The following is a 16,247-nucleotide window of genomic DNA, read 5'->3' on the forward strand; positions in this document are numbered from 1 at the left end:
GATCACCGTTATGTTGGGCTGAAGTAGGTGACACCCAGCTAGCAAGAACTCATACGTCGGATAGGGCAATAACAGGACCGGAGATTATTCGCGAAACCACAGAAAAGATCGTTCAGATCAAAGCTCGATTGCAAGCGTCGCGTGACCGACAAAAGAGCTACGCCGATAAACGACGAAAGCCCTTAGAATTTCAGGTTGGTGATCGAGTACTGTTAAAGGTCTCACCCTGGAAAGGGGTTATACGTTTCGGAAAACGGGGAAAGCTGAACCCGCGATACATTGGACCTTTCGAAATCGTCGCCCGAATAGGTCCGGTAGCCTACAGACTACAACTACCCGCGGAGCTAAACGGTGTACACCCCGTGTTTCATGTCTCTAATCTGAAGAAGTGCCTATCAGATGAAACCCTTGTCATTCCTCCTGACGAAATCGAAATCAATGAGAATCTCCTGTTCGTCGAAGAACCAATCGAAATCATGGACAGGGAAGTGAAGCGTACTAAGCAAAGTCGCATCCCGATCGTGAAGGTACGGTGGAACGCGAAGCGTGGGCCAGAATTCACGTGGGAACGCGAAGATCAAATGAAGCAGAAGTACCCTCACCTATTCTAGCATTCTCAAATCTAGCTTTCAAACAGAATTTCGGGACGAAATTCCCTTTAACGGGGGGATGATGTCACAACTGGAAATTTTGTGTCATGTAATCTATACATTCAAGCTAATGTGAATCAAAAACTTTAATCAAATACATTATACTAGTGCTACAAATAGTCATCAAACAATTGGAAACTTTAGAAGTTCTTGTTTAAGTCCATTTTGGGCTAGAACTCCCTTATTGGATCCAAATGGACCAATAAGCTTCCAATTAGACTATCATGGGCTTAGAACCCTAATTGGGCTCTAATTGGACCCACATTTATTTATTTCAACATTTTGGGCCATGTTGGACCTAGAATGAAATGAATTAAAAGCCTTGATACATGAATAACCTAAACTAGTCCAATAAAAATATAAAAATCCTACTACATTCTTTTAGGCTTGAAACATACCCAAGACTAACTCTAATTTTTGGGCTTAAGGGGAAAAAGCCCAAATTTTTCTCTTCCCTTTTCAAATTCTCGGCCCAAGGCCCAAACCCAAAGAAAAATGGAAGTGTTGACTTTGGATGCCACCTCACTTTTACCCAAAGGATATCCATGCATTGTATCTCATTTTTCCATGCAAGTATCACTTCAAAGATCACCTCACTTCTTCCTCTCTCTCTCACTCTCGGCCATACACACACACACACACCACAAAAATCTCTCAACTCTCTCTCAAGAATACTCAAGAACATCCCTCCCTCTCCACTCAAAAATCTCGAGTTCTAGGAAGCATTCAAGAGGAAATCTCCACAAAATTCTTCATCCAAGGTAAGATTATGCATAGATCTATGCTTTAAATTCTTTTTGTTATCAAAATCCTTTCCTAAACTATGCAAAAATCATGATCTTGCACCCTAGAACCATCTCAAACTCGAGATCTACCAAGGAAAGGTGCTAAGGCCAAAAATCACCAAGTTTTCTTCCATCTTTTCTTCCAAAAACCGAAACCACACCCAAGGTGAGCTTCATACCCCCTATTTTCTGTTTTTATGAGTTTTGTGGGGGGGGGGGGGGGGGAATACAAGTGAAAGTGTAGATCTATATGTGTTTATATGCCTTGTATGATTTCCATGCTTATATGTATGCTTTTATGTGCTTTAATGTTGGATCTAGCCATAAAACTCCTCAAAACTGAGATATAACTTATGTTATATGATTTTAGGATGAAATGTATTTCTACATACAAAGTGTTTCAAGAAAGATAGCTAAATGGTTTAGTAACAATTTTCTTAAGCTAAAAACACAAATTTTGGGCCAAAAATGTGAAAAATACAAAATTAAGGGCCCAAATTGACATTTCCCAGATTCTGATGGATGAAGTGTGCCAAAACAGTTTCCATAAAACTATTTCTGGAATTATACTCAGTTAGAGGATTAAAAACATGAATTTCAAGCTTAATGGGCTAAAAATGAAAATTTCGGCCCAATGAGGCCCATTATGCGAATTTTCCTGTTTTGGAGGGCCAAAACTGTGATTTTCTGTAAAACAGTGGACCATAAGTGATCCAAGTCCTTTTCAAAGGTTTAAAATGATTTTTAAATTTAAAAAGGACCAAAGTTGCAAAAATTTTACAATTTGGGCCAAAATTGTCAAAATTGCGAAAAGAAGGGTAATAACCGAGAAAACTGAAATTTCAGGGACTTAAGCTGTTTTCTATGAAAAATATGCTGGAAAATTTTATTTCAATAATTTTTGGTGTTAAAATGTCAAGAAAATTGATTTAAGGACCAAACCGGAAAATATTTTAAATAAAGGGTTGAAAAAGTAAATTTTACAAACGAGGAGGGGCTGAAAACAGAAAATTTTCATGACTAATTCAATACATACAATTTGACCAAGTAATGGTACTACAACTATCGACAAAATACAATACACTACAACACCAAAAGTCGTTGTTAAACGAATTGGTTCGGTCTCGAACCAATAAAAAAATCCGAAACCACTAACACAACGATACTATGATACTACAATGCTATGATTCATACAAATGATGATTCGGAATTCATTATACATGTGCACAGACGTCTACGCACTATCTTTGGGCCCCACAAGTGTAAAATCTTGTTCGTTGAGCCTAGCTAGCCCGACGACCTGATCTTAAGGCCCAAAGACTTCATCTTACGAAGTGTTGGGTTTTACCAATCCGACACGACGTAACCGGACTTTCAATGGCTGTAGACTACTGGTCCCCAAGGGTCCTTTAGTGTCGCTAGTAGATTCTGCCTTTTTGCGAGGCGGGTCTGGGACCCCTCGTACCTTTTTATCCCCAACCGGCTAATGGAGTCGTCGAGGCCTTCGTGCCCTCCTTCTCTTCGGATGTGGGACTACAGGACGGTTGGATAACGTGATTAGTACGGACGACGCCTTCGGGGTCGTTAGTATTGCTATAGACTAGTCGTTTGTGTAACGCGTGTTTGTAGCGGATAATCATGCTCAAAAATAATCCAATGTCGTCTGGAATGATAACTTCATGCGTTGCAATGGTTTCAAGAAATTTCATGGAATTCAAAGAATTAGGAAAACATCGGGTTTTCCTAGGGTTTTCAATACATACAATTTCAGAATACATACGATTTCAACGAACAATATTTTACAAGTATAGAAAACAAACAAGCATACTTATGGATCTTCACAACATTTTCAAAAGCTTTTCTTTTCAGAAAATATCGGATTTTCTGGTGGTTTTCAAACAATACAAAACATTGGATTTCAAACACTACTTATGAACTCACCAACATTTCATATGTTGACGTTTTTCAAAATACTTGTATTCTCAGGGAACCAGTGAATCAAAGGAAATCATATTCGGTGACGGTTGCAGTTTATTTATGTATGAATCGAACAATTTAATTTTTGGGAATGTAACGTTTAGACAATGTATGACATGTAAACGCTATCAGTTGTAATATATTAATGCACGGTGACGAATGTTGTTATGTTTCATATATATTCAATGTTATGGTATTTAATTGAGTCACGACAGCCCCCGGACGTTTCCGCCGTCTGGTTCGGGGGTGTGACAAAAATGGTCATTTTGTTTAGTTATTAGTTTCATATGTCATATGTGCTTGGTTTTCATTCAAAGTTCCGACTATTTTCATCATCAAACTGGAAATGAAAACTTATTTTAGCAGGTTTTGTTCTTCTTCTGACCAAATAACTGTTTGGGTGTTAATTAATTTTTTTTCTTTTTTTTTCATACTATTTTGGTACAACTTTCATAAATTAAACAAGTTCAATTGTCATCGTACAATGAGTGAGATGGCAAACGGGTAACAAGCTGTGCCGCTAAGCCTTTTTGAATGGTAAAACTAATTCTTTTAAAGACTACATCCGAAGATCTAGGGGATATAACATTACTATGCATGATTCGTTGTACTCTTTTAAGAAGCTCTACTGCATCTGGTGCGAGGAAACCAAACGTATCAAATGCAAATGGTATGAACACATGTTAATTTTCCATGCACGATCTCTCATGTTTGGTGACTTTGCTTGTGGCTGCTTTTAAAGAAGCATGTCCCGCTGTGAACCCCCCATCCCTTAGGCCCACGAGAGGGGATACCCCTGTAAGATCGACACATGCGTGTTTCCCTCCGACCCATCCAAAAATCAAAATGTCAGCCGGTCTGAGGGTTGACCTTCCTTCTGTCGGATCAGTCAAGAAATTAACAGGTGCCTCTTTCTTAGCAGAAACCTCGGCACGCTTAAATATGTCAAACAAAACATCCCTAACCATATCGTGCTTGTATTTGAACCCCGGGAGTTCTTTACAGTGAACTGCATGCTCTCCAAAAGAGTCCAAACATGCCTTGCGACACACAGGACATATCTCGTCAGCTGGGAAAATGGGAATCATGAGTCGATATTTGAGAATAGTACGATACTCCACGGGAGACATGTGTTGGCCAAGCCCATCTATAGGGATGGCCAGAAGAAAATCTTGAGCATGTGGTGCACGTAAGCATTGAAAAACCGCTTTCTACTGAGCCGTCATGTCGAAATGCATTTCCATATCTTGGACAATTTTACAAAAAAGGGCATTCGCCAGTGTATTCTGGGATTTAGGGGGGGGGGGGGGGGGGGGCGGTGTCTTCAGTAGTAAAATTGTTAAGGTCAAAATCTGGAAGCTTGTTGCGAAGGGATGCCAAGGCACAATCATAATCAGAATCCATACCATGTATACCGCTATCCCGTAAGATATGGTCTTGCAATACCCAAGATTGGGCCCGTGAGGCAAAAAAAGCATAGGAGGTAGCCTCTACTGCCGAGTATAAACCCAAACCCCCAAACCTAATGGGTAAGGAAACAATTCGCCATTGTATGTCACCAAAGAATGGGCCCCCACAAACCACAATGTCCTCAAACGCCCCACGCAATCCATTGTCAAAGAATATTGCCGCCTCTTCCATGTGAACGGGTTGGCACGTCCTCAACCCAAAGAAAAGCTTAGCAATACCCATAAAAGACCAAAGATGAAGGAGCTCACTCTGGGGGTTAGACAATTGTGGAAGAAGGCGTATCAAATTCACAGTGTTTTCGGCTCTCTTTATGGCTAGACTACGAATGAAACTAGCATCTCTACCAACAGCTCCCCCAAGAAGTTTCACCCCTAAAGGCGGCCTCCCAATGTCTGCCGGAAATAGCCCCTCTCGTAACTTCCTACCATCACACGAGGGACAAAAGAGCTCGGTTTTCTTGATATTCAGCTGAAGGCCCAATTTTGGGCCAGTCACCATAATGATGTCCAATGCTTTGGCCACCTCCTCCGAATCTCCAATAAGTGTGCCATCATCCAAGTACCAAGCATGGAGAAGAAGCTTGCAATTGTCTCTAATCTTATGCAAGAGCGGGTGCAACACAATGACAAAGAGAAGTGGTCCCAAGGGGTCTCCTTATTGAACCCCAGTAGAAGACCTGATATGTGTGTTGCCTAGATATAACCTTGCTGCTTGACCATATAGGAAATCGACCCACAAAGAAATAGATGGACACCTCAATCTGACCTCATGAATTAATGCGGATCTGTCTATAAGGTTAAAGACATTAGAGAAGTCTATGGTAAGCATGAAGAGAGATTTGTCATCGTGGCGCTCACTCAACAACCTATTGGCGCTATGTAAAATGGCCTCAGCGCCACCCGACACCCCAACTCCGAACTGAAAATCATTGAGATATTTGGCCATTTCTTTACCAACCCCTTTCATGGCCAACTTGGAAACCAAACGTCTCCATATAGTACCTACTGCAATAGGTTGTATTCCCTTGTCAGGTTTTAAGAGCGGCGTGAGAGGAGCAGAGGCAACAAATTCTGCCAAGCTCGAAGGGCATCTTCCTCCTAGCCATAGATTAACCACAGAAGTAATAGCACGCAGGAGGTCTTTGGCTATAGCTGAACCTTCTCCACAAAGGGCATCTAAAATATGTTGAGCTCTCAACCCGTCCCTCCCACACGAGGTGCCTTTAGGGAAGGATTTAATTCCCCCAAGGACATTGTCAACATCCACTACCAGGGGAGGTTCTGAAAATATGGTATTGGGCATGGAAGGCGGTGGCTTGTATGGATGCTTATCCTCCAATGCCTTCGTGGTATCACCCCTAAATGGAGCAACCCCCGAAGAACATAAAACTTTCACTGCTGCTGTAAAATGTCCATCGGCAACCTTACGAAGACATTGTCTGATATTGGTGCTGCCCGGTGTTCTTTTCTCCCGAATGTACTCCTCTTTTTTATCTTGTTGCTCCAGTCTTGCATTGTCAACTAAGTTTTTAACTAGCTTGGCGATACTGCCTTCAGTCCCCCAAGTAGCTAAAGCGCTCAAGATATTACGATGTTGCAAAGACTTCCTGTTCCCAGACCTACTTTCTTGCCTATTCTTGGGTCTGAACACCTGAAGAGTACACCTAGGAAGAATTAACAGAGCAACCCACGCTTCAACAGATCCAGGATGAGCAACCACTTTGGAAAGGGATGTTTTCAAAGCCTGAGAGAAAGCCATACGACAGTTATGAGGGATGCTTTTGACAGTGGTGATAGGCAGCTTAAAAACACGATCAAGTAGTTGAGCATCCATCACCAACCCATCATTGAGGTCAGCTTCTGGTTCATTGGGTAGCGGCTTTGGAATACCAACAATATGCATGCTTATGTCATCAGCCCCGTCAATAAACTTAATCAAGCCATCCGGGTGGTGACATGAACGACTCAGGGCATGAAGCTTCATGCAATCCCCACAAATCCATTGACCAAACTCCTTCAAAGTTGCTGCCACAGACATAAACAATCCAACATCAGAAGTAATAGCCTCCCGTAACACAGCTCTGCGTTCATCTGTATGGAGGTGTAAGCTCTTGAGATGAGATATCATACGAGAAATTCCTTTACTTCCAACAATACCATTTGGGCAACAGTAAAACCCCCGAAAAGGACATGGCCAAGCCCCGCTCTCAAAGGAATGAAAGGACGCCATAAACCAACAGATAAAGTTTATTTAAGCCTCAAGGTGAGACCCGAAATTAGAAGCACTAACCCAAAAGAACAAGTGACACTCCAACAAAAGGTTGGAGTGTGCACAATGGAACCCACACCAAATAGAATCTCTACATCAGCTTGAACCAAAAAATTGGCAACAACACTTGAAAACTCATTCAGGCATTTTATCAAACACTTGGCGGACAGAAAAAGAAACACCTTGTTTGCCCCACCAAGCCTTGAATTTTTTTCTCAAACACACTCCGGAATAAATATATAGAAGCAGTAGCTTGTGGATTGAATTTGATCGAGTAATACCCACGTAAAATCAAAGCGCTATAATAAAACTACAAACACACTGAAACAGTTTTGATAACCATGGATCTTTTCTGAGTGACGCCATGATAAAATCGAACTCTAAAATAACATTAAATAGCTCCGATTCCGTTTGTAAATAGCTCTGATTAAACATGTTTCATTAATGGATCACAAGTAGTAGGAGAAATTTATAATTTTTTATTGGAAATCTTCTGATTGTCTAATTTGCATTTGTTAGGAGATGGAGATGTTAGGAGACAATCGGATTGAAGATGTGCGTTGGCTATGTTCCCTCTTAGAATCCGATTTGGATATACTAGTCAAGCTGAAGGAGATGGTTATCCAAAGGGCATCTTTTATCCGGCATGAATCTTTAGCCAACAATTTTGACTTAAAGAAGCTTATAGATTTGAGTTTTCTGTTAATGCAAGTCCAAAAACAACAGTTGTGTGAGATTCCACAAATGAAGGAATCTGCTCATGGGTGTGTGGAGAGATTGAATGTAGCAAGACATGAAATTAGTGAAGAGTTTAGAGAAATGGGTGCAGAAGAGTTGATGGCTTACATTAGTTCAGATAGACAGAAAAAGATATCTGAGTTGTTTGGTGATGATTCTCTTATAGGGAAGAAGAAGAAAAGAGTTGGTTATGCCATTGTTTGCTCTTTTTAGGAACATCAAGGATGTGAACATTATTATCCATATGTTATATAGAGATTTAAACGCATAACTTACAAGTTGCAGGCTCCAAAAGTCAGGGTGCTATTAGTCAGCAAACCGGCATGGCTGATCCTCTAGCAGACTTGGTAAACATTTGTATTGTTTGCTTGTTTTGTTATGCTTAATTTGTATGGTATTTGAGACATTTGTATGGTATTTAAGACAATGGAATTGAATGTGTCAAAGTTGGTATTAGAGACATTTTTTGGTGTATTTTGGACAAATTGAATTGCTATGGTATTTGACAAAAAATGGAAAATTTTAATTTTTTTTTTTTGAAGAAATGAAAGTAGCTACGGACTAGCTACGGAAATCCGTCGCTAAATAGGTCCGTAGCTATTTCATAGGAAGAAAGTCAATTTCAGTCATACTTGAGCTCTGTCGTTAATTCGTAGCAAATCCGTAGCTAAACAGTTACGTAGCTATTCCGTAGGAAATCAATTGCGTGGGTAATCCGTAGGAAATCTGTAGCCATGAGATTCCGTAGCTATTCCGTAGGAAAATAGTCAATTGTAGTCAAACTTGACACCCGTCGGCAATCCGTAGGTATTCCGTAGCAATTCGTGTCCGTAGCTATTCTATAGGTATTATACCTACGGAAAAATCCGTAGCTATTCTATAACTAGTCCGTAGCAATTCCGTAGGTAAAAATTTCCCACGGGCATTTATGCTACAGGGCATTTTCCGTAGCAAATTCGTAGGTATCGCTTTATACCTACTGAATAGCTACGGATTGTGCCGTAGCTGTTGCCCTATTTTTGTAGTAGTGTTATGCTCATTTTTGTTCATCTCATTTTTGTTTGTTTATGTTTAGTTAAGTAACATCCGAATGAACCAAAACAAACAAATAAATTTTCAGATAAAAGATAACCAACAGGAAAATTTGTTTGACTTTGTGTCCACGTTGATTTGTTTGTTTCCTTAAACTAACCCAAAAATATATGAACAAGCCTTTCTTGTTTATTTGATTCGCATAATGTCCTACACCAAAGAGCAAAACATATACATTTTGCCACACGTCCAGTCCTTAATTTCCGATCTCTACTCAGACCGTTTTTTTCTTCACTCTTGCATATTTTAGATCTTAGCAATAAGATTCAAATTCAAAACACATAAATTACACGGTATGGGAAAGAATGGTCTACCAGTCTCATTTTGTCACTAATGGGTATTTTTGAAATAATTCCTCAACACAATTTTACATTAAATGAACTTCTTGCATATAATAAAAAAAATTGATTATTTGATTTGTTATATTCATCCATTAGAGAATAATTTAATTTGTCATATTCTCCCATTAATAGCACGCCTATCTAAAAGATGTTAAACAACCCTCCAAGATTTAAGAAAATTGCACCATGCCACCATGCGTATATAGCACTAATGTTGCAAACAAGCACATATTCGTTAGAAGCACCACATCTAGTCGTCTACTTCGTTATAATCTTACATCTCTGAAAACAAGATAGCTCTACAAAACTGTTCTCCATGGACAATAATATTACTCCAAGGATCACCAGAAGAAACTCAACCAGAGAGGTTTCCATTTCCATGCCACTTCCAGTAGAACCGCTTCAAACTGCATCTCCATGTCCATCTTGGTAAGTTGATTTCATTGCATGTTTCATTTTTTTTTTTTTATTAATCTCTGATTGAATAACAAAACTGTTTACTCTATTTGACGATGTCAACAAGTCTGTTTTCTCAAATGGAAATGGTTGTAGTTTTATTTTACAAAATAACACATGGGAAGTGATTTGTACACAACAATTTTTATTCGCACACAACATTTTATGATTGATTGAGTTGTACAATACAATATTTTAAAACACAAATTGTTGTGTATGGAGAAATTACCAATCATCTCCCAAATCAGATGTATAGCTTTAAATCACATGTATAGCTTTATACACCTGTACAATTAGCTAGGGTTTGTTATGTTACAGAAATGTAGACATAGCATAGCCTCCGTGTGAAAAACTCAAGAACTTCAACTTTATTAACTAAATCAACACATTACCATGTAAATACAAAGCAATCCAGATCCTCACCAGAAATTACACCCGACTCTCTATTTATAAAACCTAAAACTATGACACTGAAAGAAAATAACAAACGGTTTCAGAGAAATTAAACCCTAGACGAAGACTCAGAGAGAGTATTTTGTGATTAACAAATATCTTTTATACACTATAAGATATATATGGGAACAGACACGCAGAATTATATATTCTGATTTATGATACCTGTTGAATCATTTTTTGATCTGTTATTGTTTGCACACCCTAATTTTTCTCCTAGCTAGAGCAACTGACTTGAAGCTTTTAGCAATCAATCTGCATAAAAAATGACTTAAGTTAGAAATTTTTATTTAACAACCAAATGTTAAGTTTGAACTATATATATATGTTGGTTATTTTAACACTCTGTTTCATATTGCAAATCATGAACTGATTATTAGATCTTGTTTTTATATATTACTACATGCATGCTAGGTTTCTTACTTGTCTAAAGGCGTTGCATTATGCGCCGGTGGGGATGCTTATAAACAGTATATACTGCGTTGATAGGATTCCTTCGGTTGAAATATCAATCTCAAACGGAACATCCTTTTGAAACTCATATATTCTCTATATACTTGTCAGTGGCTTCAATAACTATTTTTTTAGTGACTTATTCGATCCTGGGTTATTATACAGACAGGTATTCAGACATGGGACGACTATCTTCTCCAACTGTTTATTTTAAGATCTTAGTGAGTAGTGCTTTATTTTCAGTAATTTACGCACTTCTTTCACTGGTTTTGGTGTTGGTGGTCCCTCCAAACCTCATGTGGATTCTGGATTCAGTTATAGCTTTACTCCTCATACCCATCATAGCATACAAATGTATCCGCCTTCTGATTTCACTTGGAACATATATCCACATGAACGCAATTCGGAAACTCGTCACCTACATTAGAGACATCCTTTTGACAATCTATCACAAGAGAAAAGGTGTTGCATCGCAAGTCAGCAATTAATGTGTTAGGTGGTGCAAGCTAGGTATTAATTATACATATGCATGCATAGGTTCTTTTTGGTTCAAGGTATTATATATACACACGTTGTTAGATATATAATATTATATTATATAGAAAGAATATATTGTATAGGGAAAATTATTCCTTCTTCTTTGACGCATATATGAATACCATTGATGCATGTATGAATACTATTGATGCATATATGATATTTGATCGTTAGATCTACATTTTATGAATTTGATTGTCAAATAAATACCTTAACCATTTCAGCTAATGTTGACTTTGTTTATTTATGTAAGAGATATGTATCTAAGACCAACAATTGAAAAAACGTTTTTTCACAACCATTAAACTGCTATTTTTTTTTTAATAAAAGACAGACACAACTCAATGAACCTTAAACTAACATTAATTCCCCCCTTGGTAAAAAAAATTATGGCTATGATACGAAAATATGTCTAGAGGCATGCACCAAACTAAGATGCCATAAACAAGTATGAATCCTGAATGTGTGGTGTCTACAAACTAAGATTTTCATGTAAATTAAAATTAAACAAAAGTAAAGAAACACAATATTGCAAAAATCTACTAAAGAAATAAGCATCCTAACTTTGGATGCTAGATATTGTTTCCATTTTAGTCTTTGTAGAAGTAAAATGAATAAATAGGGGAGAGGAGCTTGGCATAATGCTATATATTACTTTGCACCTGATTTATTATCTTATTATCAACAAATTAATGCAACTCCGACTAATGTTGTCAATGTGAGAGTACTTTTACAATTTTGCTCTTGTGTAAAAATTGCTATTTTAACTTGTAAGGAACATATAGATTAGGATAAAAGTCGAAAACGTCGTTATAGTCCATTAATCCTCCAATGTTTGTGCTTCTTGGAACATTAATTTTTTTATTATCTGATTTATACACTTGGATACAATTGCTTAGTAAATGTTTCAGTAATTAAAACAAATTACACTGAATATGACTCGTTGATGTTAAAGTCGAAATTGGATTCACAATCTGGATCGGAATGTGTAAAATAATCAATAAAAATTATCATTATATCCAGGGACACATAAGAACTAATCAATGAAATGAAAGAAAATTGTTTTAACCTTGAGGGTGCCTCTAGTAAAATGGTCACCAAGGACACGATTAAGAGCTTCGATGTTCCCAGCAGTTGCTATTATGTTGGCTGGACTGTTAAAGCCATAGGATTGCTCAAGAGCCACCATCTCTTCGCAGAGACGCTATAGCCCATTTCAACAAACACTAGCTGACTAGGGTGCAACTTCTCAAAACCCATCGGGAGAGTATTTGCGACAGTACTATTTTGGAGAGGGAGACGATGATAGCATTTTCAGATGAAAAAAACGGTCCACAATTTGGGTAACGAGTCTAGGGGTGAGCATAGTACAATTTATGCCAAAATCGTACTGCAAACAATCATGAATCGGTTTTTGTAATGTTAGAACTATGACGTGCAATTTTTCAAATGGTGACGTTTTTTTTTTCAGTGCTACGGTTTTAATTTTAAACCACACAATGAAAGGTGTGGTTTCTACTGCGCTGCAGTTTTATAACTGCAAGAGATCATCCAATGTTTTTTTCTAAAACCATAGTCATTAACAATCACAGACAAAAAATAACGGACACTGTTTTGATTGTACTGGACGACAAAAGTTCCACAAGAATATGACCAAGAGAGATATGTTCTTCTTCGTGCATGCAAACCGTAGAAGCAAACAACGAATATTAGAAGGAACTAATCACAACGAAATGAAATTCTCTGGCATGAAGGTATCATTTTCAAAGAATCAGTACCGGAGGATTGGAGATATCATTTTCAAAGAACTTTGTTGGAAATCTTTTTAGTGTGTTTATGAATGCAACTTGGTAAATATTATGATTACTTAGGTTATAAGCCGTGTACAACATAGATGAAAAGTTAAAATAAATAAATTATAAGGTAACCATTGAAGAATGATAAGAAATTCTTTTATTAATTTATAACGATATAATGATTAGTCAAACTACACCAACAATTAGTTTGACTATGCGTCTTGTATTTGTAGATATTTTATAAAATTATCATTTTATACAATACAATATAAATTTATATAAAATAGAAAAAAACATAATTAATCATGGAAGTGACACTCCCTAGACCGCCGCATGTCACTATTTTTAGCCATCTTGCCACATGTCACTACTCGATTTTGATTGTTTTTCCCGCCTATTGCATTTTCATTCCAAATACCCTTATCTTATGATTTGAATTTGAATATCGTCAATCCCGTTAAATCAGCCACAATCTGTTCCAAACTAAATTGGATACCTATGCTTCTATCTACGTTATATATACCTCCAAATACATTGATTACAAATTCCATCTGCAACGAAGGTAATCATCATCAATTTTGAGTTTTCCATTCTATAAATCGAGTGCACTAATATGGCATCATTAACCGGGTATTGAGTTGTATTATCCCCATGTGTTGATTGATTTTACTGTTTTTTGGTGCAGAATTGATGCTGTTAGGATTTATTTCAATATTATTGTCTGTTTGTCAAGACAGGATTGTTAAGATATGTGTGAACGAGAAGATGATGTAACACTTTCTTCCTTGCCCGTTAAAAACTAAAGAAAATGCGATTGATCCTAAGTCAGAAAACTCATCTGTTATTCTTCAATTGTTAGAAGATAAAGAAAATCCAGTGGGTTATTGTGCTCAGAGGGTAATCAAATCAATATAGCTTTAATGTTATCCAATAAAGAGTACAAACATTTACACTGTTGATTCTCCAATCACAGAATAAGGTGCGGAAGTTATCAGGGGAGGCCCTGCATCATCTACGCATCTTTTTTTTCATAATAGTCGTTGTCCACGTGAAGTTTTCTGTTTTCACTTTTGTATTTGGAGGGGTTAAGGTTAGTAAATGATTTCCTAAAACTGTTTTCTTTTCACTTGATTGATGAGTTTATCTTTTGTAACATCCATTAATTAATAGCTATGCCAGTGGAAACATTGGGAAACATCTATCAGAGAAGAACATATCAACACTTCACATGGTGATTCAAGTTAGATCACAATAAATATATAGCTACTATGAATATGATCTACTTCAATTTCTGTTTATGGATCTTAACTGTGATTTAACTTAATCAGATTAGAAGTAGAAAAGAGTATGGGTAAGATTTCAATGCTTTTTTTGTTCTAATATTACATGCCAAGTGTTTGTGATATTGCCTCAATGAGTAGACCCAATTTCTTTTATTGAATCCTAGATGTCACCTGAATCCTAGAATATATGAAAATAGAGAGATATTATTACCATATGGTGCCATATCCTAGAAGATATGAAAAGAGACATCCGCTTACCATCAGGTTCCCTCAAGACCAGGTACACAATTATTTTTTTATTGTTTTGACATTGACTACCCTTTAAAGATCAATATTCCAAATGACATTATGTCCTTCCAAAGAGATTTAATCTTAAGGTTTTTCAAAGTAGTTTATTGTTTTTTATGTTTCTTTGACTTGTTTTTAAAGATTTAGATAAAATAACCACTTTGTTATGTTTTTATCTTGCTTTATCGCCTTTTTTTTTACATTTCTTCCACCTCTACCATAACTCCAAAAAAAAATCAAATTATTTGTATGAATGACCTTTTATTATGTTTTCCAAATTATGTGTGTGAATAACCACAAGTTTGAGCAAAAAGCCATTATTTTTCATAATTAGTTACTAAATAATTTAATAAAAAAGTATTACTTTGTAAGAAACTAGATTATAGCCCGCGTTAAACGCGGGAAACGCATAAAAAACATATAATCGTTTATAGATATTGTATAATGATTATACAAAAATATATGGTTATTGGTATTATTGAAATGTGTAGAAAATACATTGAAAACGATAAATATATATAATCATTGAAAGATCTCTTTGTAGACATCATTTTTGTTTTATTAGTTGAACGACTTTCCTCGTCTCATATAGTTATGATATTTATATATTTATAAGCATTTTAATTAGACGTTCCTTGCATAATAATGTTACCTAATTTAAACATATATTGACAACCAATATACCGTTTTTTCTATTGCATTAAATATTGACAACTATTTCATTTATTCAAATAAAGTTATGTAATATGATTTATAAAATGTTAAATGTTATATAGATTTAATTTTAGTATATCATCAATGGAGATTCTTTTCTAAATCATGATTGGTTTATTTTAAATTGATTATAAATATAAATGTTAGCTTTTATGTTTGTTCTTATTTATTTGGTGTTCGCAAGAACTTTGCATTAGTTTTGGCGCATCTTTGAATAATTTTAGTATATCATCAATGTAATTTGATATATCTTTCAATTATATGAAATATCAAATAATGACATTTCATTACTATTGTGATAATTTAGTTTATATATTGTATTTTCACTAATCTTAACGGTCTTATTTTTTCTAATAATCGTAACGTTTTTGCTAAATATACTTTTTACAAAACTCCTAATATCTTATAATTTTTATCTTACTTTATAATTTTTCATAACTATGTTATTTTCAAGATTGACTGCTTTAATAGTGTTTTTTTTTTCAGTCTATTCAATTTTATATTTCATTGTACAACATCATCGTTTGTATGTATTCTGAAATTTCACTTTAAAAATGCTTAATGTTTACACCTTGATATTAATTTTTTTTAATAAACTCATGTAATAATTATGGAATATATATCTCATTTTAATTAACATTCACTTCCTTTATTATATCAAATTCCTCATTAAACGGATATACTTTTGGAAATAATAATTATAATAGGGCAGCATTATCTAAGACGTAAATGTTTGATATACTTTTGGAGAAAAAAAATCAGGATCATTAAAAAAAATTTATATAAAGAAAATACAAATTTAATTTTTTTGAAATTATGGATGAAATTACAGGCGAAAATTTATTTTGGAGGGAGTTGTCTTTTGTAAGGTATAATAATATTACAAAATTTGAAATATCTATATTTGTTGTGTAAATTAATAATTTTTATTGTTACTATACAAAGA

General features: G+C 35.9%; 1 protein-coding gene across 1 annotated transcript; it reads left to right on the forward strand.

The window, feature by feature from the left end:
• Window positions 1–7,672: 7,672 nt before the first annotated feature.
• LOC111881389 (uncharacterized) lies at window positions 7,673–8,101 on the forward strand. The gene has a single exon (XM_023877783.1). It carries the CDS (start codon window positions 7,673–7,675, stop codon window positions 8,099–8,101), a length of 429 nt encoding a protein of 142 aa, XP_023733551.1.
• Window positions 8,102–16,247: the final 8,146 nt, after the last annotated feature.

Source organism: Lactuca sativa, chromosome 7 (assembly GCF_002870075.4).
Source record: "Lactuca sativa cultivar Salinas chromosome 7, Lsat_Salinas_v11, whole genome shotgun sequence".
NCBI classification, from domain to species: Eukaryota; Viridiplantae; Streptophyta; class Magnoliopsida; order Asterales; family Asteraceae; genus Lactuca; species Lactuca sativa.

Bases quoted from the DNA above. Each gene is read 5' to 3' on its own strand.
- LOC111881389 (XM_023877783.1), top strand. From the start codon at position 7,673: ATGGAGATGTTAGGAGACAATCGGATTGAAGATGTGCGTTGGCTATGT.